Genomic DNA, 20,419 nt, shown 5'->3' on the forward strand with positions numbered 1-20,419 from the left:
CAGCCCTTGGCTGCTGGACGCTGCGCTTTGGGCGAGAACAGTATATGTGGGGGCTGTGCGCGGCCATACCTGGCCCTACACACCTGGCAGCTGAGGGAGGTGTGGGTGGCGGAGCCTTAGATGTGCGGATGCCCCACTGGCACTGGCCCCTGGCGCCGGGCTGCGGGGTGGCAGCCCTCAGGCATTTGCTGGCTGCCTGCTTGCCCCCTTGGCTCTATCACCTGTCTCTACCGCCCCTCCTCTCTCCTTCTCCATCCGCATAATCTCTCTGGGTCAGTTTCTGTCTTCTCTCTGTATCTCTCTTTCTCCAGTTCTATCAGCTCTGCGTTGTCTCTGTGGCCAGTGGGTTTTTCCTGCCTGTCCCTCTGGCCCTTTATCGCATCTGTCTGAATCTCTGAGTCCACTTTCCTGGTCTCTGTCCTGGCTACCCGGGCTCTACTTGAGGTTCTGGGGTCCTGGGATGGGATCCCCCATGAAGGGCTCCTCTGGAGGGACTGACCTGGGAGCATCAGCCTGGGGGGAGGGGCTTTCACAAGCTCTGGGATTGGGTGGAGGCTCAGGTGGGTATGCCCTGGGATGCCCACTGCAGTGTGTGGTCCCCTCACAGCCTTCCCTGGGTCCCAGTGGGACTTCAGCTGACCTAAGCTGGGTGCTGGGTGAAAGAAACCTCGTTTCCCAGAAAGGCAGCCATCCTGTTTTGCTGGGTGGGCACAGGATCCCCTCCCCACAAGCAGCAGGGCATCACAAGCATTCCAGCCTGCCGGTCAGTGCCCTCCCTGCCAGCACTCCTGCCCCTTGCACGTGGCCGCTGCTGTCCCCCGAGCCAGCGCCCAACGAGGTGTCTGCCTGCCAGAGCCCGCCCCCATTTCTGCCTCTGGCCTAGTGCAGGTGGAGAGTTTGAGGCCGGCGCCCACGAGTCCTGGCAGGACCTCTCTTCCCAGAGCCCCTGCTGTGTGGTCTCTGGTGGGGCTCCCTTGCCCCTGCGCCTGGCTTGAGTGGGCGTGGCCACACGCAGGCAGGAGGTCAGTCTCCCTTCGCCTTGGGTGTGCAGGGTGTCCGTTCTCAGGGAGGACTGAGCACTCCTGCCACTGCCCCGCTGCAGCCTGGGCACACCGTGTGGGACCTGTCCCTCAGCGCCCCCTCTGAGGGTGGGCTCGGGCAGGGAGCAGCAGTGAGAGAGGTCCAGCCTGGGCTGTGGGTGCTGGGCCTGGGCTGGAGTCGTCTGAAGCCTCCGGGAGGAGGGTGGGATCGAGCACCTGGCCCACAGCAGACACCCCGTTTCTGCTCCTCGTCTCCGAGCAGCCCAACGTGGCAGCAGCATGAGTGCCCCCCAGCCCGCCGTGCCAGAGCTGAACCCAGCTGAGGAGGCTGGAGGCCTGGCAGGAAAGGTATGCAGTTGGGACCCTGCGGTCTGCCACCCTGGAGCCCTGGCCTGCGACTCAGCGCATGCCTCAGTTTACCCATCTGGGTGGAGGTTCTCCTCTACGGGGGTCTGATCTGCAAAGCAGACCTCGTGCCCAAGACAGTCTGCTCTCTGCTGGGTGAGGCCATGCCAGGGTCCCCTGCCCTCAGTGCTACTTTTCCGGGTGGTATTGATGGAGCTGAAAAGTGAGGTCCCTGCCTAAGGGGTGCCGTCCTGATATCCTGAGTGCTGGAGTTGGGCTCTTCTCATTGTTGGGGGCAGTGGGACCAGAGTGGGGGGACCAGCCCAGAGCTGCACGAGGGCCAGTCTGGAGCCTGGGCTTGCCCTCCTGGCGAGGCGGACGGGGAGGGTGGACACCAAACTCCACGGGCCCGGATCACCTTCCCCCACTGTCTGGGCAGAGGAGCGCCCCTGGGCGGGGACCAGCAGGGTTCCCTGGAGGAGGGTAGAAGGAGAATGGCAGGGTGGGATGGGGGGAGAGGGATTCCCAGAAGGAGCCCCTGGACTGGCAAGGCCAGCAGGAGGTCCAGTCATTGGGCCACGCTGGGGTCCCTGCTCTGTTGTCACTCCGATTCCGCAGATGTCCCAGGCTAGTGACACCTGTTTTCACACTTAAGGATCACCTGTGGTACTTTGTTAAAATGCTGTTTCCTGGGCCCCCACCCAGAGAGTGCATTTAAACACATGTTCAGATGGTTCTGCTGGGGGACTCAGGGCCATTTAACAAAGTCCTGCCGGCTGTGTGCCTGCCCTTCCTCGATGCACCTTTGGGGGAAGGGACACGCACCAAGCAGTTCTCTTTCTGGGTAAAAGAAGGCGGGGTGGGGAGCTCCAGGAAGGGGACCAGCCGAGGCAAAGGCACGGAGGGAAGTCAGGGCTGCTGTGGCGCCGGGGCCGGAGGCCGGTGCGGCGGCACTGGTGGTTGGGGCCTCTACCTTGGAAGGCCTTGAATGGGAGGCGGAGATGCTGAGGGCACCAGGAGAGCTTGGGGAGGCGGCCCCCCCGCAGGGCTCCTGTGGGCACTGAACAATGAGCCCGGAGCAAGTCCCTCAGGTTGCCATGGCAACAGCTTCCCAGCTCCTCTGAGCTGGGGAGGAGGCCAAGAGCTGAGTAGGAAAGACCCCAGGAAGGGGCTTTGCAGGATACCAGAGACAGCTGGGGATGCACAAAAGCCCTGAGCTCGCTCACCATGTGACTTTGGCCTTCTGGTCTCAGGCTGCTGTTTGTTAAATGGGCCTAAGGGCTGAGCCCAGGTGGGTCCTGTGTTGCCCCAGGGAGAGCCCGCAATCCCAGGTGCTGAGTGCCCCAGCTCCAGCGGTGGGATGGGGGAGGGGCCGGGACCCTCTGGGGGATGTGCATGTACGCGCATGTGCTCTCCTGGCCCTGAGGACTGGGACAGTGCGGGACAGGCATGGCAGGGAGTGGGGAGCCCAGGCCTGGCGTCGCCTTGACCCCCACCCACCCTCCCTGCAGGCCATGGTGGGTGCCCGGGAGAAGGGCCCTCGGGTGGGCCAGCGGCTGCCCTCAATCGTGGTGGAGCCCGGCGAGGGGGGTGCCGTGGCGAGCGGGGAGCTGCGTTGGCCTCCGGAGGGCGCCCAGAGGGGGTCCGCCCAGAGCCAGGCTGCTGCTGCTGAGTGAGGGGGCTGCCTGTAGGGGTCCCGAGAGGAGTCAGGAGCCGGGTCCCCCACCCTCCAGCCTGCTTGCACCCATTCACCTGCCTGCCCTGTGAGCTTCTGCCCGGCGCTTAGGCGCTGCCTGGCCTGCCCCTCTCCCTATCACCGTCCCCCTCCCATCGGTACACGAGGTCCCCTCATCCGCTGTTGTGGCCCCTGGCCTGGCACACAGGTATGGGTCTGTTCTCACCCCTCGCCACCCGGTCCCGCCCCCTCTCCCCTCGCCCTCACGATTCATTACCTTTGGGACAGGCGTGCATTGCCCACCAGAGCCTGCGCGGGGTACGGGTGTGGGTGCGAGGCCGGGGAGATGGGCCAGCCTGGTGGGAGGTGCCTGTCTTGACGTGGGCGCCCTGGTTAAAGGCCGAGGGGCTGCCAGAGCCAGCGGAGCTTCTGGGAGGGGGATGCGGGCAGGAGAGGGGTCAGCCAGGAGCCAACCCTGCGGCACGGGAGAAACAGCGGGCTGGGCAGTGAGGGCCTCTGTGGAGGAGGCATGAGGGGTGCGTTGTGCCCTGGCTAGCTCTGTCCCCTGGAGACCCCTGGGGAGTCTGTCCCAGGGAATTCAGCCTCAGCTGGGGCTGCTTGACCCCCCGGCTGCCGGTTGCTCCTCCCCAGAGGCCAGCTCCCCGCCCCCGCTGCAGCCCTCCCCGGCCCGCAGGCCCCTTGCAGCCGGGGCCCAGAAGAAGCCTGTCCCTGCCGTGCCGCCCACCTCTCCCCAGACTCCCCTCAGCCTCTGCCAGGTCTGTCCAGGGTCCGCCCCTCGGGTGACCAGTGACACGTGGGCTCTGGGGAGGTCCCGGGCCTCCTCCCAACCTCTGGTGGCCATGCTCTGGGGCGGGGGCTCCCAGAGCCTGGCCTCATCCGCCCTCTCTCACCGAGGACCACGCACCCAGCACCTCCTCTCCTTCGCCCGTGGGGGAACTTGGGGCCTGCCCCACCCTCGCACGTTTCCTTGCAGACCTGTCAGAAATGCATCACCCACCAACACGGAGGCCCTTGTGTTTCTGCAGCCTCCCTCACCGCGTCTGCCGGGAGCACCAGGGAAGGTTCCAGATGGCACTGGCAGCAAGCGTGCCAGCTCTGAGGACCAGTCCCCCTGCACCCAGTGATGGGACAAGGACATGGCCAGATTCCGCTGTCCCTGGGCTCTGACAGCTGAGAGGGCCTCAGCCCCAGAGCGGCTGGGGATGCTTAGAGCGGCCTGGGCCTGCCCGGGCGCCCAGTAGGCAGAGCTGAGCTACCACCTCCGGCCTCACCAGCTCCGCCAGCACTGCAAGCCCCTGCCCTCTCCTGTCCACAGCCCAGGGTCCGGATCACACCCCTCCTTGTTCTCTGGTTGGAAGCAGAAATAAAGACTCTTCCTGGTGGTCAGGGGGTGCACCTGGTGGGGATTCGAGGAGCTAAGGACAATTTTGGTTCTGCCAGTGGCATTCCAGGCAAGGGCCTCTGTTCAGAGCCCATGCTGACCAGACCAGAGTGCCCAGTGAGTGACCACTGGGTGTTCCACACTGGGGGTGAGGGTGGTTGGCGGGACTGTCGTGTTTGCTGCTCTGGCGCCCTGCCTAGGGCCCTCTGCTCTGCTCGGACTCAGCTGAGGCTGTCCAAGGCAAGACCAGCTTCCTCTAGGTGGCCTCCCCCCTCTCCTTGGGACCTCCAGCCCTGGCTGGACCCCGAGGCAGGACTTCTCCTGTCACCCCCTACCCACTCTGGGTGCAGTAGGGCACAGGAATGGTACATGGGTGGGGTGCACTATTCCAGCTTGAATCTTATTAAATCCTTGCGTAATCCCATCGTATGGATGAGGAAGCTGAGGTGCGAAGTGAGGAGCCCAAGGCTAGTGCAGGCCCCGGCTATGACGGGATCCCTGAAGTTGGGAAGCCACTGATCCAGCCAGAGTGCCCATGTGGGAGATTGGGTAGCACCTCCTCCTGGGCCACGCGAGGGCCCTATCCCTCCATGCGGTACAGCGACATCGTTTCTTGGCTCTGTTGGCCGGTTGGGGTGGGCCTGGGGCGCAGAAACCTGATCACTGCCTGGAACCACTCCCCAGCTGTGCCACCCTCCCTCCCATCATCCCAACCTGGCCCCCTGCTCTCAGCCAGGCTGACCCAGGCCTGAGGAAGCTCAGGGCCTGGCAAGGGGGAGCCCTGCATAGATGTTAGCTCAACAAATCCACAGGCCCAGGTGGGTGGTAGCGTGAGGTCTTGGTGAACCTGGAGGAGGAGGTGGGAGACACAGGCCCCTCTGTTCTTTCCTGGAGGCCTTGCTAACCTCCAGGATGAATAAGGCACTTTCTCCTACCCGCCTTCTTTCTAAAAATAGCCCACCCCCCAAATGCCGGAGAGGTGGGAGGCGAGATGCAGAAGTTTGCCTGGCAGCCTGCTTTAATTTTAAACCTGCGGCCAGTACACAGGCCCAGGATGGCTCCTCTTAGGAGGGGGTTGGGCTGTCCTTCAAGGTCCCGCCCCTCTTCCTCCACAGACCCTTCCTGTCGGCTCCACAAGGGGGCAGGGGGCAGACACTTCACAGGAAGCCTTGCCAGGACTTGCTGACACATGGGACTGGGTCGAGGGCCTGAGCAAGCAGGAGTCATTTCCGGGTTCCTGGTGTGGAATGCTGGGGAGGGGCGGGACGATGGTGCCATTTACTGAGATTTCATCCTCGCCCCTCCCAGGCAGAGTGTGGCAGCCATTTAAACGCGACTTTCTCAAGGTCCCACAGTTGACAAAGAGCCGGGCTGGGGCAGGATCCCAGGTGCGCCCGAGGCCTAAGCCCTAGCGGTACCCACAACGCCACTCTGGAGCTCACCGCCTAACAGGGCAGCTCTTGGGTGGAGGCGACCCGTAACTGGAGGTCCCGGGTCCCCGTCGTGCTCCGTGAGCTGGGGAATAAGGGGGTGTCAGGCCCGGGGAGGCAGCCCAGTGGGGGCGATCTTCACCCTGTGGGTCTGCTGTCCCGCACAGCGCAGGGCCTCGGCCCTTAAAGACCAGCAGGCTGAGACCACGCACACAGCGACTGACCCGCGAGCTTGCGCGTAACGGTAGGGGGCGGTGCCAGAGATATATGCTCCGCCCCTCCTCCTGCGGCCCCGCCCCCAGCACGCAGGAGCGGGCCAACCTAGACTTTGCAACATCGGCCTCGGAGAGATTGAGGCTCAGAGACAGACACTGACCCCTGCCCAGGCCCACAGCCGGTTAGGGGCAGAGGCTGGAGCCTTGGTGTCCTGTTCCCAGGCCGGTCTCTGCCCTGGACCCGGCGGCAGTGTAAGTGGAATTTGCCACTTTGGGCCTCTACATTCAGCGTGTAGTATAGCCTGGCTCCCCAGGAACCCCTAGGACAGGCAAGCATCTGGTGGTGTGGTCCTTCTCCCTCCCTTCCTGCCCTGGGCGCCAGGTCCTCTGCTGAGGTGAGCCCACTGGATCCCAACAACAACCCCATTTTATGGAGGAATAACCTGAGGCTGAATGAGAAATGCCTCTCCCGGGGCTGTGCGGCCCAACATGGGGCAGAGGAGTTGCTCTCTTCTTGGGGTCCCCAGCTGTTGCGCCCCTTCCCAACTTCCCCCTCTGCTCGGCCTTCTCCTGACCCGGGCCAGACCGGCCCTGTGCCCAAGGCTCCTCTGAGACAAGGCTGGGACTTTTCCAAAGGGATTTTACTGAGAAAGTTGGGGGGAAACAGCACGGAAATAGAGTAAAAGAAAGAGCACAGCCTCACGCTGAAAAGGGGCCACAGGTTTGGGCAGGGGTGGGGTGCAGCTGGGGGTTGGGAAGAGGTCAGGGGGCAACCCCCTAGGCCTGGGCACCACCAACTTTTTAGGGACCTGTCTTTTGAGTGGAGGTGACCTACATTGGGAGGTCCCAGCACTCAGATGTGCCCCGTGACCTGGAGAACAGGAGGGGCGGACCAAGGAGCCCCCAGTGTCCACCAGGGCCCTGCTCCATGGGAAGACCCAGTCCTCAGAGGCAGAGATCTAGGCTGGAAGCTTCGCCTCTTTCTTGCCAAATGTGTGGCCGTGAGCAGGTTCCGATGCCTTTCTGAGTTGGTGTCCTAGTGCAATATGGGTGGGGAGCAGCTACCCCACGGGGTCCCAGGACTTGCACCGAAGAGCCCTGGGTGATCACCTCGAGGGCCCCCCACACACCACTGCGGTCTCCTGAGTTGTGCTTGCCCTTCTCATCTCTTAGTCTCTGACTGTTGGAGACACATGGGACAGGAGGCCATTGGGCAGGCTGGCCTGAGCTGGGGTGGGGGGGAAGGCCCACCCAACCAGCGGGGTGCCTCATAGGCTTGAGCTGGGACTCTTATGGCCCCACTTCACAGAGGGGAACCCAGGGCTCTGGGAGCTAATGACTCAAGAGAAAACTAGAGGGCTTCTGGAGGAGGTGCTGGTATCTCCAGGTACAGCTTGGTCCATGTGCAGATGTCAGCAAGGTACTGCAGCATCTCAGGTGCCTTCCAATCTGTTATGGGCTGGATTTTGTCCTCAAAAAAATTCTTATGTTAAAGTCTTACCTCCCAGTACCTCAGAATGTGACTGTATTTGGAGGTGGGTCTTTGTAAAGAGTGACTAAGTTAAAATGAGCCCATTTTGGTGGGTCCTAATCCAACATGGCCTTATAAGAAGGGGAGATGAGGACACAGACCCACAGAGGGATGACACAGGGAGAAGACGGCCGTCCACAAGCCACAGAGAGATGCCTCAGGAGAAATCAGCCCTGTCAACACCTTGACCTGGGACCTTGCAGCCTCCAGAACTGTGAGAAAATAAATGTCTGCTGTTTAAGCCCCCCAGCGCCCTGGGACAGCTCAGGGGCTTGTGTCTGCTCTCTTCAGAACGCTGCCCAGAGCACCTCCCCTGCTCTGCCCCAGGCCCCTGTGGCTCCAGCCCGAGTGAACAGGCCTGGATCTGTCCTCCCTGGATTTTCCCTAAGTTTTTTCCCTTGGACACCAGCAGTGGAATCCCCCCAGGAGGGTGTCGGGCCAGCGTCTCCTCAGTGACCCTCCCCACAAAATGTCTTTAGCTGGAGCCACCTTGGAGGAGTGGGACCTGTGCTCCTGGCCACTCAGGCTCAGGCCCACCTCCTTACCTTCCCTCACGGGCGGACCCCTGCTATCCCTCCTGTCCGTGAGCGTAATCCTATCTGTCCTCGAGGGCCCCTCTCCTTCTTCCAGCTCCTGGCAGGTGGCCTACAATATTCCCTTTGCTGTCGCTGTCTCCCCCCCATTTCTGCCCTCGGGGCTCTCAGCGCCAGGCAGGGCACAGGGCTGGCGCTGGCGACTCTGCCCTGGAGGGAGGGGTCCTTCTGGGCTTGGCCGCTGTGGGCTGGGTGCCCCCTTCCAGCCAGCTGGTGCCTGCTGCCTCTGGCCTCAGTCTGACCAGCCCTCCGCAGCCGTGTCCACCCCCTCCACGGCCTCCGGAGCGCTGCTTCCTCGTCCCTCCCCTCCACGGCCCCTGGCCTGCGTTGCCAGGAGTCAAAGGTTGGAGTGATTGCCTCTGGAGTGGGAAGGGGGCGGGAGCATTTCTACAAGTGAAAGCATGGGGCTGTGGTGGAGGGTGGGGCTGGGGGGGGTGCTGGGGGCCGTGGCCAGCTTGGCGGTAGCTGGGGAGTCCCAGCTGTTGGTCACTCGCTCTGGCTGCTCCAGAGGCCCCAGCGCCTAGGCCCCGCTCTGAGGCCCCAGCTCGGCCGGCTTCTCCTGGCAGCCCTGCTCTGTTTGGGGCCCAGTGTCTACTCACCCGGCAGGTATGTCTGTGCAGGTGGGGCAGGTGGGCCACCGGGGTGCTGTGGGGGGTAGGCGGGGACTCAAGGGGCTGAGGACAATTCTGGTTCTGCTAGTGGCCTTCCAGGCTGAGCACCCCGGCTCGGAGCCCAGCTCAGATCACAGCGACACACATGTGCACTCATGCACACACAGCACACAGAGATAGAAAGCATACAGACGTGAACATGCAGACCTACATGGACTCACGAACAGAGCCACTCACAGACACTCTGAGGCACACACGTACCGGGAGACACACTCAGGTTAACACACAGTTGTGCAAAACCCATATGCACAAAGTAGTGGCACACCTATGGGCTGATACGCCTACATGAAGTTGCTTATCTCTTTTCCTTGGGCACCTGCCATGTACCAGCCCTGGCTGGAGGCTGGGTCAGGCCCACTCTCTGCCCTGGGGGGGTTCCTGGTCAAGAGGCAGATGCCCCAAACCCTGTAATTGTCCCCCGATCATGGGAGAAGTTGTGCCCAGGGCAGGAACCAGGCCCAGAGCAGGAGGTGCTGACCATGATCTGGGGCTCAGCTGGTTGGAGAAGGCTTCTTGGGGGAGGAGCCACATGTGCTGAGCCTTGAAGGAGTCAGCAGCTGCAGAAGGTGGGGGTGAGGTCACTGTTGGCAGAGGGAACAGTCTGTACAAAGGTGTGGAGGAGAGGTGAGTGCATCCAAGTGGTCAGAGTGGGTGAGGGATTGAGTAGATGAAACTGGAGGGGCCAGTTAGGAAGGGTCTTGAATGCCCAGCTAAGGAGTCTGTGCTTCTCCCGAGGGTGATGGCAGCCCAGGGTGGGGAGAGGGGTTATGTTTTGTTGCTATTAAAAAGGGAAGCCTTTTAAGTGCCTTTTAAAAATAGGCTTTTCTGGAGTATAGAAAAGCTATTGCTAAGCAGATGATCATATCACCTACAAATAACGACATTTTTTATCAGGTCCTTCCCAACATTTATACTTCTTATTCATTTTTCTTGCCTTATTGCCTTTGCTAGTTCTTCTAGGCAAATGTTGAATAGTGTGCGAACACATGCTTGTCTTCTTCTGTATTTCAGGAGAAGAACCTTACCTTGCAAGGAAGGGTTTTAAGGGAGGTTTATGTTTTGGCAAGACCCCCCCCCATTGCTCTGACGAGATGGGTTTCAAGGGGTCTAGGAAGGGGTACAGTTAGGACCTGTGATCAGGTGATGGGGGTTGGCAGGTGGGAGGTATGAGGGAGACACAGTCCTCTGCCCGAGGTGGCTACTTTGGAGCTTTGAAGGATGGGTTGACAGTCCAGGCCCAGGGTAGGCGGAGAGGCTGGGAGTGGGAAGGGCACCACGGGATACCTGGGAGGAGATGCTATAGGAGGGAAGGCCTAGGAAAAGGGGGTGGAAGCTGGGGCTGGGGTTAGCAAGTGGTGGGGGAAGCCCAAACTTGACTTCTTGGTCACAGATAGGGTGGCCCCAGATGGGAGCTTCCAGTGACCATGTCTTCTGGGTGGCATTCCTGCCCCTGCCACTGGCCCTGCAGTGTGGGTGCCTTGGCCTGACCTGGAGAACATGGGGCCCAGGGCTCAGGCTAGGTCTGGGCCTCCTGGGCCTTGAAGCTCATCCAGCGCCACGTCCCAGGCACAAGGGCCAGGGCCTCTGAACACTCAGGGCAATGGGACAGAGAGAAAGAAAGCCAGAGAGAGGCCCCATGGGTGAGGAGGCAGGCACGGGGCAGGGGCCAAGGTAGGGTCGGCAAGGAGTCTGCAGCCCAGAAGACACCAGCGTGACGCCTGGCCAGGCCAGCCAGGCAGGGGGTGACCCTTACATTGATGGTTCACTCCTCCGCCAGGCTGGCTCTGGGGTGACGGGGAGGGGGTAGAAGAACAGAGGTCCCCAGGCCAGTGAGGAGGCCCCATCACCACAGGGACAGTCCGAGGGCCTGACGAGCAGACAAGTGGTACAGCACAGCCCAAGGACTCCTTGGAGGTGGAAGCACCTGCACCCGAGGTTCTGAAGACCAGGTCAGATTCGGGGAGTAGCGGGGGAGGCTGGGAGGAGGAGCAGCCTAAGTAGAAGGCGGGAGGCTGGACAGGCACGAGGCGGCTGGTGGGGCTGGATGGGTGCAGGTCAAGGAGGCCCAGAAATGAGGCTGCAGAAAGCTCGGTCCGGGACAGGGGGCTTCGAATGCCAGGCTGTGGGGCTCAGGCTTGGCCTGAAGGCTGCGGAGAGCCATGGAAGGGTTTAAAGTAGGAGAGTGACCGGGTTGACTTGTGCCTTGTGAAGGTCAAGAATGACTTGGGAAGCTGCAGAAGCGGGATACAGAGGGACCAGCTAGGGGCCTCGATGGGCCTTCAGTGCAGCTCTGATTTGGGACGAGGGTGGTTGAGCAGGGTAGGTGGGCTCCAAGTCTCTGCCTCTGTGACCTCCCATGAGACCCAGCCACCAGCTGCCCCTCCTCCCCCAGAATTTGCCTCTAGGCTTCCTGGGAGAGCTTCAAGTCCGACCCCGCTCCGGGCATCTGGAGCTGACCCCACCTTCCGAACCTCTGCCAGGAGAAAGGGTTCCTCGGGCAGCAGGGCTTGCTGATGCCGGGAGACACAGGAGTCCAGCCTCTGCTCCCAGGTTCCTAGACAGACCTGGGCTGGCCCAGGCTCCCCGCCCGGGAGCTGTGTGGCTTAAGGCAAGACCCTGTCCCTCTCTGAGCCTGTTTCCTCATGTATGAAATGCAGTGAACGACACCCTGCCACTTTGTTGTCATGGGGATCTGACGTGTGTCGGGCATTGGGCTGAGCACGCAATGGGTGCTTACTAAGTGTGAGCTCTTCCCAGCCAAGGTAGGCCAGCTTCTCCTTCCCCCACACTCCCTGGAGACAGAGCCCGGAGCACGGCAGGCTGAGCACAGCTGGAATGGCTTTCTTCATCACCACACCTGCCCCTGCTGGGCACTGGGGGACACCGGGGGTGGGTTGGGGGGGCAGTGGGTGCAGGGGATGGCCGGCTCCTGTGACAATGCTCCCTGCCGTTGGGCTGGTCTACGGGCAGGGTCCCCGAGTCCTGGCACCAGGGGAGGACAACGACCTGTGGCCGGGGTGGGGCTGATAAGGCCCCCATCAATCACCTGAGCCTGCCCCTCCCTCAGTGGGGCCTCCTTCCAGCAGCTCAGTGGCCTCTGGGAGAGGAAGGTAGGCCTCAGCGGACCCCCTGCATGTCTGACCCCCGCACAGACATCTCACTGGAGGGCATGAGGGGGTGGATAGGGGTCTGGGTCCTGCCCATCCTGGTGTCAAACTGAGGCCTGGGGAGAGGCCGTTCCTGCCCACTATCACCCAAGAGTCAGGTGCTGGCTCCAGCCTGGCCTTTGTCCCCATGGTGGGGGGTGACCTGGGGATGGGGGGGTCTCAGCCTCTGGTTGGTCAGTGACTTCAGCAGGTCCTGCCCTTCTTTGGGCCCCAGTTTCTTCAAGGCCAAAGTGAGACCTTGCCGGCCCCCCACCATCTCCAACCCCTCTTAACACAATGGGGTGGGTGGGAGGTTCCAGCAAGCCAAGAAATTTCTCTCCTTTCTCCCACCCCTAGCTTAACCTAAAGGCAGAAAGTCAAACACAGCCAGGCTGGGCGGAAAGGGGGTGGGGTGTGGGCGGAGCCTGGGGGAGCCTGGGTGGTGAGGGCCCCGCTCGGGGTGGGTCAGGGGCAGCCCTTGTTCTGCACCCCCATGCCCTGGGGACCCCCTCCCCACCCTCTGTCGGGGAGGGGCCAGAGCATACCTCTCTGGGTGGTGGGGAGGAGATGCAATGGGTGAGAAACAGCTTGGGAACCTCCCGCCCCTGGTTAAATATAGAAGCATGGCCCCTCCCACAGCCTTCCCTGCAGGCTGCAAGGCCCGATAAGCCCCCGGTGGCCTAGGCCAGCCCCCTCCGGCCTGACCCCACCTCCCTCCAGTTCTTAGACACCCAGGGAAAAGGCATGGCCTCCCACGGGGGTCCCTGAGCTCCGCTTTGAGCAGAAGCAGTTAGGCCTGATGGCTGAATGGGGGTGAGCTGAAGGATGGGGTGGGGGCCAGTGAGTGGCTTGTGGAGGGGGTGGGCATTTTAGCCTCAGGACCTAAGGTCCAGGAAGTCCTGGACGTGGTTTCTGGGCCCAGCCCCGGGGACTGTGGGCTGCGGGTCGGGCTGTGCCCCAGAACCCACGCGTTCAGTTCCCTCTCCAGCTCCGATGGGAGGGTCTGGCCTGGCAAAGCCAGTGAGGTGGGTACCTGGAGGAGACCTTCTTGGAAGATGGTGTCAGGGAAGGTTTCCTGATGGAAGCAGCTGTCTGTGTCTGCAGAAGTAGCTGCAGCCTGGCACAAAGATGGCTCTGGCCATGGGAGCTGCCTGGTGACATTTCCTTTTTGACAGCCCTGGGGTCACCTCCTGGGGAAAGCTTCCCTGACTAAGCTACTGGGCCCCAGCACATCCCACAGGGCTCTCATGGGTTTCTGTGTCTGCTCCTGGGGGCTAGGCACCCCCCAGGGCTTCCTGAGCCTCCTTTTCGCCCCCAGCTCTGCTGCCGCCAAGATGCCGTCGCCTCAGTCAGTGGCCTCTGGGCCGGAGCTGCACAGCCCCAGGGAGCCTGTGGTACCCCAGATCCCAGCTCAGGGCACTCGGAAGGCAAACAGCGAGGATGCGTCCAGCGCCCATCGTGAGGGCTTGAGGCCTGGCCTGGGCACCCTTCTGCGGGCCTTCTCAAAGGCAAGCCAGCGGGCTTCAGGCTGCGCACCCCAGGAGGACCCAGGCCTGCTCAGGCGCAGCTCCCGCCTCTTGTTCCGGTCTTTACGGCGTGCTCGGGACGAGGGCCCGGCTGCTGACCAGACCCAGGCTACCACTGGGCCAGGGGTGGCCCATGGCCGGGAGGCGTCCTCAAGGGCCATGGACGGTGTCAGCCCGCAGTCATCCACTGGGGCGGGGCCTGCGGAACTAGAAGGTGAGGGATCCCTCACCGCTAAGCAGGGGAGGAAACCGAGGCCAGAGAGGAGGGCAGTGGGGCCTAGGCTTCCTGACAGGCTCTCCTCCCCAGCTACCCCAAACCCCTGCCCCTGTACAATCTCACGTTAAATTCTTCCAACATTCCAACAAGGGCAGCTGAGGAAAGTGAGGCTCAGAGAGGTTAAGTGACTTGCCTCAAGTCTCACAGCTGGGAAGTGGAAAAATGGGATGTGAACCCAGATCTGCAGGACCCTAGGACTCCACAGGCTTCCACAGCCTGGCTCCTGGCCAAACCAGAGTGGTGGAGAAGGCACTGGCCCTCTCAGATCACAGCGTCACAGAGGGTGCCTGTGAGCCATGGGACAGAGGAGAGGTCAGAGGGCTGCCCAGGAGAGGACACATTGGAGTAGGGCCCTGAAGGGGGAATGTAGGTGAAGGCAGAGCGCTCCTAGGGGCTGGAAGTTGGCCCAGAGCAGGGAACAGCAAGAAGTGCTGAAGCTGGACACAGCGGCAGGAGCCTGGGCATGCCCACCCTGAGCTCTGACCCCATTGGACCTGCAGTCAGGACCGTACTTGAAGCCACCAGGTCCAGTTCTGTAGAGCTGGGAGTGGGAATGGGAGTGGGGCAGGGGGAAGGCAGGGGCTGATCCCAATTGCTGTTCTGAGCCAGGCTTGGCACCTGGGGTTCTCTGCCTCTTCAAAGGTGATTCCAAAGGACACAGGGCACCTGGGGCTGTCGCTCCTGGAGCAGGCCTTCAGATGCAGCTCTGGGGCCCGGCAGCCCGGCTCCGGATGTGTGGGATCGGGGCCGACAGGCCTAGCTGAGGCGTCCCCCTCATTGCCCCTCTTCTCACCTGACCTTGCGAAAGACAAATCTGTGGCTGACCTCATCACGGAGCGGAAACTGCTGGCGGCCTTCGAGCAGCTGCGGCACCTCGAGACTCGGCTAGTGGCCGAGAAAGCCTCGCGCACCTTCGAGCAGGACCCCACGGGCTTTGCGCGGCGCGCCATGGACCTGTGCCTGCACTACGACGGGCTGGCTGCGGAGATCGGCGCCATCGTGCTCGAGACCCTGGGCCCGGACGGCGTGGACGCGGCCGTGCTCGCGGAGCTGGCCCGCGTGGTGCGCGCGGAAGAGGAGGCCCACCCAGAGCCCCCTGCAGACGGCGACTTTCTGTGCACGCCGCGCCACTGGCGCCAGCACTGGGAGGACGCAGTGCGCCGGAGCGCGCGTGAGCGCGTGCAGCAGGTGAGCACGGGGGAGGCCCCGGGGGCAGCCGAGGGTGCCTCCGGCTTGGCCCAGCTTCTGGCCGAGCTCGGCCGCTTGGTTCGCCACGACCTGCAGAAGGTGCAGCTGGAGGTGCACCCGGCTTACGCGGCCGCCGGCTATCCCGCGTGGGAGGCCTACCTGCGCGCCTTCCACGGCGCAGTGGCCCAGCGCCTCCAGGAGCTGGCACACGACGCCCATGGCTGCGAGCAGCTCTACGTCCTGCTGGACTGGGCCTCCAATGTCTACAGCAGGTGAGGCTCCAGCCAGGACGCCATGAGGGGCAAGGAGGGGCTGGAACTGCCCACACGAGAGGCCTTCAGGAACCTGCTCTAAAGAGCACAGGGCACCTTTCTTCCCCTTTTCCTCCCCGGAGAGTGCTGGCGATATCCGGGAGGCTTCGACATTCTCTCCTCTCCGTTCTAGACCATGGTGCTCTCCCGAGAGGGGAGGGGGCCATCCAGCCGCCGGTTCCTGAAGCTGGAAAGCATCCGGGTGGGGGGCGGGGGTTGCTTATGAGGCAGGGAGCCCAGTTAGGCACAAGCTAGTCCACAGGGTGCCTCTGAGTGAATTAGCAACGGGCACCCCTCCAGGCAGGACACAACCGTGGGCTCACAGCACTTGGCGTGAGTTGGCTTTCAGCCCCACTCTCGCTTTGGATGGACACCTGGGTTCAGGGCTCTGCAGAACGTCGTGGGGTGGGTCACCTCCCGCTGAGCGCTCCCCAGCCCCACGGGCAGACAGGCAAACCGGAGGAGGGCGCCAAAGTTCTGGGCTCCTTAATAGGCCCTGTGGCCTCAGACAAGTACCCGCCCCTGTCTGGGCCTCCCTACTGTGGACAGGATAGTGGCTGGTCCCTGAGCTGCACGGTCCTGGGGGCGTTTAGAGTTCAGTCTTGGGTGTACCCTGACCGTTAGGGTAGTGGTCACACCCGAGGCAACCTGGTCAAGGTCCACCTGGACGGCCCTCTTTACGCAGTCTGTGCAAGCACAGCTGAACGCTGAGGGTAACAGGAAGTCCTGCAGTCAGAAGCCGCGGGGAGGGGTGTCTGGCATGGAAACCTGGAGGGCGTGGTGGGGGGCTGAGGATGTGAACAGCCCAGATTCAGGGCTCTCACGGTGATGGCTTTAGGCTTTGAGCCTATCCAGAGGGGAGGAGGGGCAGCCACTGCCCCATCAGAGTTCTGCTCAGAACTTCAGGCTCCATCCACCCTGCCTTCCAGTCCTGATTTCCTGGGCTCCCAGGACCTGGCTCTGCCCTCGGAGCCGCTGCCCCCACTCCTGGCACCCGATGTGTGGGCCCGACTCGAGAGCGACTACACCAGCTTCCTGGAGGTAAGGGCCACGAGGGGCCAGGCCGGAGGGGGCAGGGTCTAGGTTGAGTGTGGCCGCCACCGCCCCACTGCAGGGAGGCTCCGTGCCCTCAGGCGTGGGCCTGTGCACCAGCAGGGTGGCCCCTGTCTCCAAGGGTGCGTGACGGGGCTCTGGGCTCGGGAGGTAGGGGACCTCCTTCCTGGGAGGGTCTCACCACGACCCCTTCCTTACCCCGCACAGACCAAGATCGCGAGCTGCTTCGATGGCATCCTGCAGGTAGAACAGAGTCGCTGGGTGGCTGCCGAGGCCCCCGACGTGCTGCAGGGCCACTACCATACGCCGCTGTCCATCGACGTACACATGGTGTGCCCAGAAGGAGGGACATGTGTTTGGGCCTCAGGCGGTAGAGACACCCAGAGCTGTAAAATACAGTCATAACCGCCTCCCCGTTAGACGGGAGCTTGAGGCCCCATATGGGGCTGGATCAGAGGCCCTCGGGTTGCCTGGCCAAGCTGGGAGTGCCAGGCCACAGCTCCCAGCTTAGCAGGCGGCCCTGTGGGTGGGGGGAGTTGGGAGGGCTGACCTCGAGGCTGGGGCCGCTGGAAGTTGCAGGCGAGACGTCGAGGAAGGGCAGGGAAGGCTGGAGACATCACGGGGCCGCGAGGTGGGGGGCTGGGGGCGTCGGGACTGAGGGTTCAGACGCGCCTTCAGCGCGTGGCATTGCTCTCAGCTCGTGGCAGAGCACGTGAAGGCAGCCGGCGCCATCTCCGCGGAGCTGGAGGCCACCACCTTGCAGATCTGCACGCGGGCCCTTGGCCTCTTCCTGCCCAGGTAGGGGCCCACCTTGGGCCGGGGTGTGGTGGGTGGAGTGGCCAGGGTGTGGATGGTGGTCGTCCCTGGGGAGGGCCCATCCCGTTGGCTCAGTGTCCGAGATCCCCGGACAAGCCTCATCGTAAGGCCGGAGGGAGGGCGGACGCGAGGTCATAGAAGCCAGAAAGAGTTTCCAAGACCTCTGCGTACCTCTCCGCCAGGTTTGAAAAGGCTTTCCTGGAGTCGGGGGCGGTGAGCGAGCCTAACCTGTGCGCCAACATCAATGCCTGCGAGGAGTTCAGGTGGGTTTATCTCGCTCCTCCGCAGGGGCGGTGCCGAGCACGGCCGGCAGGGGGCGCGCAAACTGAGGGAACCGGGACCGGGAAGGCTACCGCGGCGGCCTCAGGCGGCCTTCCCAGGCGGCCTTCCCAGGAGGCCTCCAGGGATAGCTCGCCTCTCCGCCTCCGTCTCCGCTGTGGGGTCCTGTCTCGGCCCCGCAGAGCTGAGGCCCTGGAAGGGATGCGGGGAGTTTCAAGGCCGAGCAGAGGCCAAGAAGCCCTCCCTGACACTCCGCCCCCGCCCCCCGGGCTTTGCTCGTGCTGGGGCCTGGGTTTATCTACCCCCAGAAAGCAGAGGCCCCCCCCCCGTGGGCTGGCACTGGCTGTCCCCCTTCTGTGCCAAGCGTTAGTGTCCCCCCACTTAAGAGGCATCAGCTGCTGCAGCGCGAGGGTGGGGTCCCCATGTACAGATGGGAATGTGGAGGCCCAGAAAGGAAGTGCCACTCGTCCACAGTCACACAGACAGTACATGCTGGATCTGGGACGTGAACAAGGTCTGTGTGAACCCAAAGCCTGACCACGCTGAGGCACTGCTTCTATAACACTCTCTTGTCCCTAATCTGTGCCAGACTGGCCCTGGGCACGGCGAACCCTGGGGTTCAGCCCCAGGGAACATTCTCTGTTCCTTGGTAGGCAGCCTCTGGCCAAGCCCCTGATGGAAATTTAGCCTGCCTTTCTGTGTCCCCGGGCTGGGGACCGGGCAGAGCCTGGCCCTCGGTTTACTCAACAGTGAAATGGGGACATTACAATATTTGGAGAGGCAGTTATGAGGCTCAAAGGAGGGGCCCCTGTGTCAGGAATGGCTGCGTTGCACTGTTCTGTCACCAAGAGGGGTGCAGGTCCGGCTCAGTGCTGCCAAGGGGAGCTCTGCCATGCAGTGGGACCTCCACCACTCCACTGCCCTGCCCCTCTATGACCTGGGGCATAGTGCCGTCCCCTCACTTGACTCTGCTCCCAGGGCTACTACACTGTGCAGCCCCAGGGGTCTGCCCTTCACATTATAGTCTAAGTGAATGGCGTTGGTGTGGCACCAGTCTTCATGGCTGTATGCCAGGCCTTGACCCCAGCCTGTTCCCCCTTGCTCACTTTGTCCCCTATCCTGGCCCCTCCCCAGAACTCATCTTCTGGCCAGGTTCCCAGGAAGCCTTGAAGAGCTGGAGAAGCCCCTGGTGGCTGCCACCTGCGCCTTTCAGAAGCGGCTGCTCCAGGGCTTGCAGGGTGATGTGCAGGTGAGGGGAATGGGCCCTTCTCTCCCCACTTTCCATGCCCAGCAGGTGCCCCCTGTGTCCTGGAGCCTGGAAGCCCAAGTCACGGCATTCATTTACCGTGGGGGCAGTGCTGGGGTGGTGTGTCGGGGGGCTGGCGGGGGACCCAGACAAGTTCCCAGTCTCAGAGTGGGTGTGTCCAAGGAACTCCTCCTCCTCCGGCCCCTCAAGCCGCCCCAGGACTCCCCAAGCAAGGCCTGGCTAGAGGCTCAAACTCAAACTCTGCCTACTGGGGCTCCAGGCTTGGAGGAGGCAGTCCCTGGGAAAGGCCTAGTGACATAATTTGTGGCAGGAGAGGGGATGTCACCAAGGTACCGTAGAGAGGGGGTCAGATAGCTCCCCAGAATTTCTTCCTGTTGACAGATTGTCCCTTGGCCTGAAACACCCCTGTCAGGAGCCATGCACGGGGCTCCCAGGGGAGGGTCTAGTGCGTGGGGAGGACACCTGGCTAGAAGACTCCTGACCCCCTCTGCCCCCAGCCGCTCTTCAAGGTCCTGTGTACCAAGGCCTGGCTGACACAGGACGTGCTGCAGCCCCTCCTGGACAAGGTGGTGGCATTCGCCGGCCACCTCGAGCGTGTGGTCCCGCCCCGGGCGCAGGTATGGGGGGGGTGCCGAGCTGTGGTGGGGGCATGCCCAGGGCCCCTACTGTTGACCCTGACCCAGACTCCCGCTTTGGCCGCCCAGGAGACTCTGCAGGAGGTACACCGGTACGTCGTCCGCGAGTACCTGGCGCAGGCGCTGAGGCCCCACGAGCGGTTCCGGGGTGTGGAGCGCGTGAGTGGCTCCCAGAAGATGGGCCTGGACGCCCAGGCCATTGGCAGCACCTTCCAGGGCCTGGTAGGAGCGTTGTCTGGCTGCCCGACGTGCCGGCCTCCTCGGGGGGCCTCCAGCGTGGGGACCCTCCACTAGCACCCCCCATTCTCATTTCCGCTCGCCCCTGTAAGAGCCCCTGCGGGGCAGGCTTTGTCGGAAGTGATTCTGCGCACTCTCCCCCAGCCGAGCGGGGCTGGTGGGGACGACACTTTGCATACGTTTGCATTCATTTGCATGTAGTTTGTGGGGTGTGTGGGAAAGGGATGAGGGTCGCAGCCCCGTCTGATGGGCGGGAACTATGGAAGACCTCTCCTGAGCCCCTGACCCTGAGCAGTTCGAGAGTCTGCTCCCTACACATACACCTCTTATCTGGGCTGCTGGTCCCCCACCCGCTGTACGACTCCAGGCAGGACTTGCCCGCGGGGCCTCGGTTTACCCATCTGAGCAGATTCTGGAAGACACCTCCGTGCTCTGTCGTGGGGGAGGGAAGATGACTCTTGAGCTGCGACTAAGTCCACGGTGCCGAGGCCCGCGTCCCCTTCCGCGATGCAGGAGGCAACCCAGTGGGACCGCGGTGGTGGCTTCAGGAGGGCTCTACGGGGCTCTAATGGATGGGCGGCAGGCAGGCGCGGCAAGGGGGTTCCGGGGGGGGGCCAGTGGCCCACCCCGCACGCGTCTCCCTGTGTCCGTAGGGCTCTGAGGCCACTTGGTTGGGCCGAGCTATCCCGTGCGTGGCGGACATACTGGGCGAGACTTACAAAGACGACATCCGGCGGCACCTAGAGACACTCATCCGGAGCTACCCCGACATCAGGTCCGTT

The 20,419-nt window shown here is 62.9% G+C and overlaps 2 protein-coding genes and 1 long non-coding RNA gene across 7 annotated transcripts in view; 2 read left to right on the forward strand and 1 right to left on the reverse strand.

The window, feature by feature from the left end:
• Positions 1-1,319: 1,319 nt before the first annotated feature.
• Positions 1,320-4,205, forward strand: LBHD2 (LBH domain containing 2). The gene is made up of 3 exons (XM_024758026.1): positions 1,320-1,388; positions 2,897-3,052; positions 4,107-4,205. The coding sequence occupies exons 1-3, from the start codon at positions 1,320-1,322 to the stop codon at positions 4,203-4,205; spliced, it is 324 nt and encodes a 107-aa protein (XP_024613794.1).
• A 4,497-nt stretch (positions 4,206-8,702) lies between these two features.
• The window catches only part of EXOC3L4 (exocyst complex component 3 like 4), a 12,927-nt gene continuing 1,210 nt past the window's right edge, over positions 8,703-20,419 (forward strand). The window contains exons 1-10 of one of the 4 annotated variants that reach the window (XM_024758447.1): positions 8,703-13,788; positions 14,660-15,311; positions 16,280-16,391; positions 16,611-16,733; positions 17,101-17,201; positions 17,402-17,482; positions 18,633-18,747; positions 19,263-19,382; positions 19,470-19,622; positions 20,291-20,412. In XM_024758447.1, the coding sequence (XP_024614215.1) occupies positions 13,296-13,788; positions 14,660-15,311; positions 16,280-16,391; positions 16,611-16,733; positions 17,101-17,201; positions 17,402-17,482; positions 18,633-18,747; positions 19,263-19,382; positions 19,470-19,622; positions 20,291-20,412 (2,072 nt within the window). In that variant the 5' untranslated portion in view covers positions 8,703-13,295. Of the gene's footprint in view, positions 13,789-14,659; positions 15,312-16,279; positions 16,392-16,610; positions 16,734-17,100; positions 17,202-17,401; positions 17,483-18,632; positions 18,748-19,146; positions 19,623-20,290; positions 20,413-20,419 lie in introns of those variants that run through there. The other 3 variants (XM_024758433.1, XM_024758440.1, XM_024758454.1) reach the window with 3 other exon arrangements.
• On the reverse strand, positions 15,319-20,296 carry LOC112408712 (uncharacterized). 2 transcript variants are annotated; one of them, XR_003004992.1, is made up of 6 exons: positions 20,035-20,296; positions 19,512-19,722; positions 17,448-17,690; positions 16,954-17,266; positions 16,602-16,789; positions 15,319-15,537 (listed from the first exon to the last, which is right to left on the reverse strand). It is a non-coding gene; the product is annotated as an uncharacterized LOC112408712 (long non-coding RNA). The 2 variants fall into 2 exon arrangements; XR_003004991.1 differs by having other exon boundaries at positions 19,512-19,734.

This window comes from Neophocaena asiaeorientalis, unplaced genomic scaffold, assembly GCF_003031525.2.
Source record: "Neophocaena asiaeorientalis asiaeorientalis breed wild unplaced genomic scaffold, Neophocaena_asiaeorientalis_V1.1 scaffold476, whole genome shotgun sequence".
NCBI classification, from domain to species: domain Eukaryota; kingdom Metazoa; phylum Chordata; class Mammalia; order Artiodactyla; family Phocoenidae; genus Neophocaena; species Neophocaena asiaeorientalis.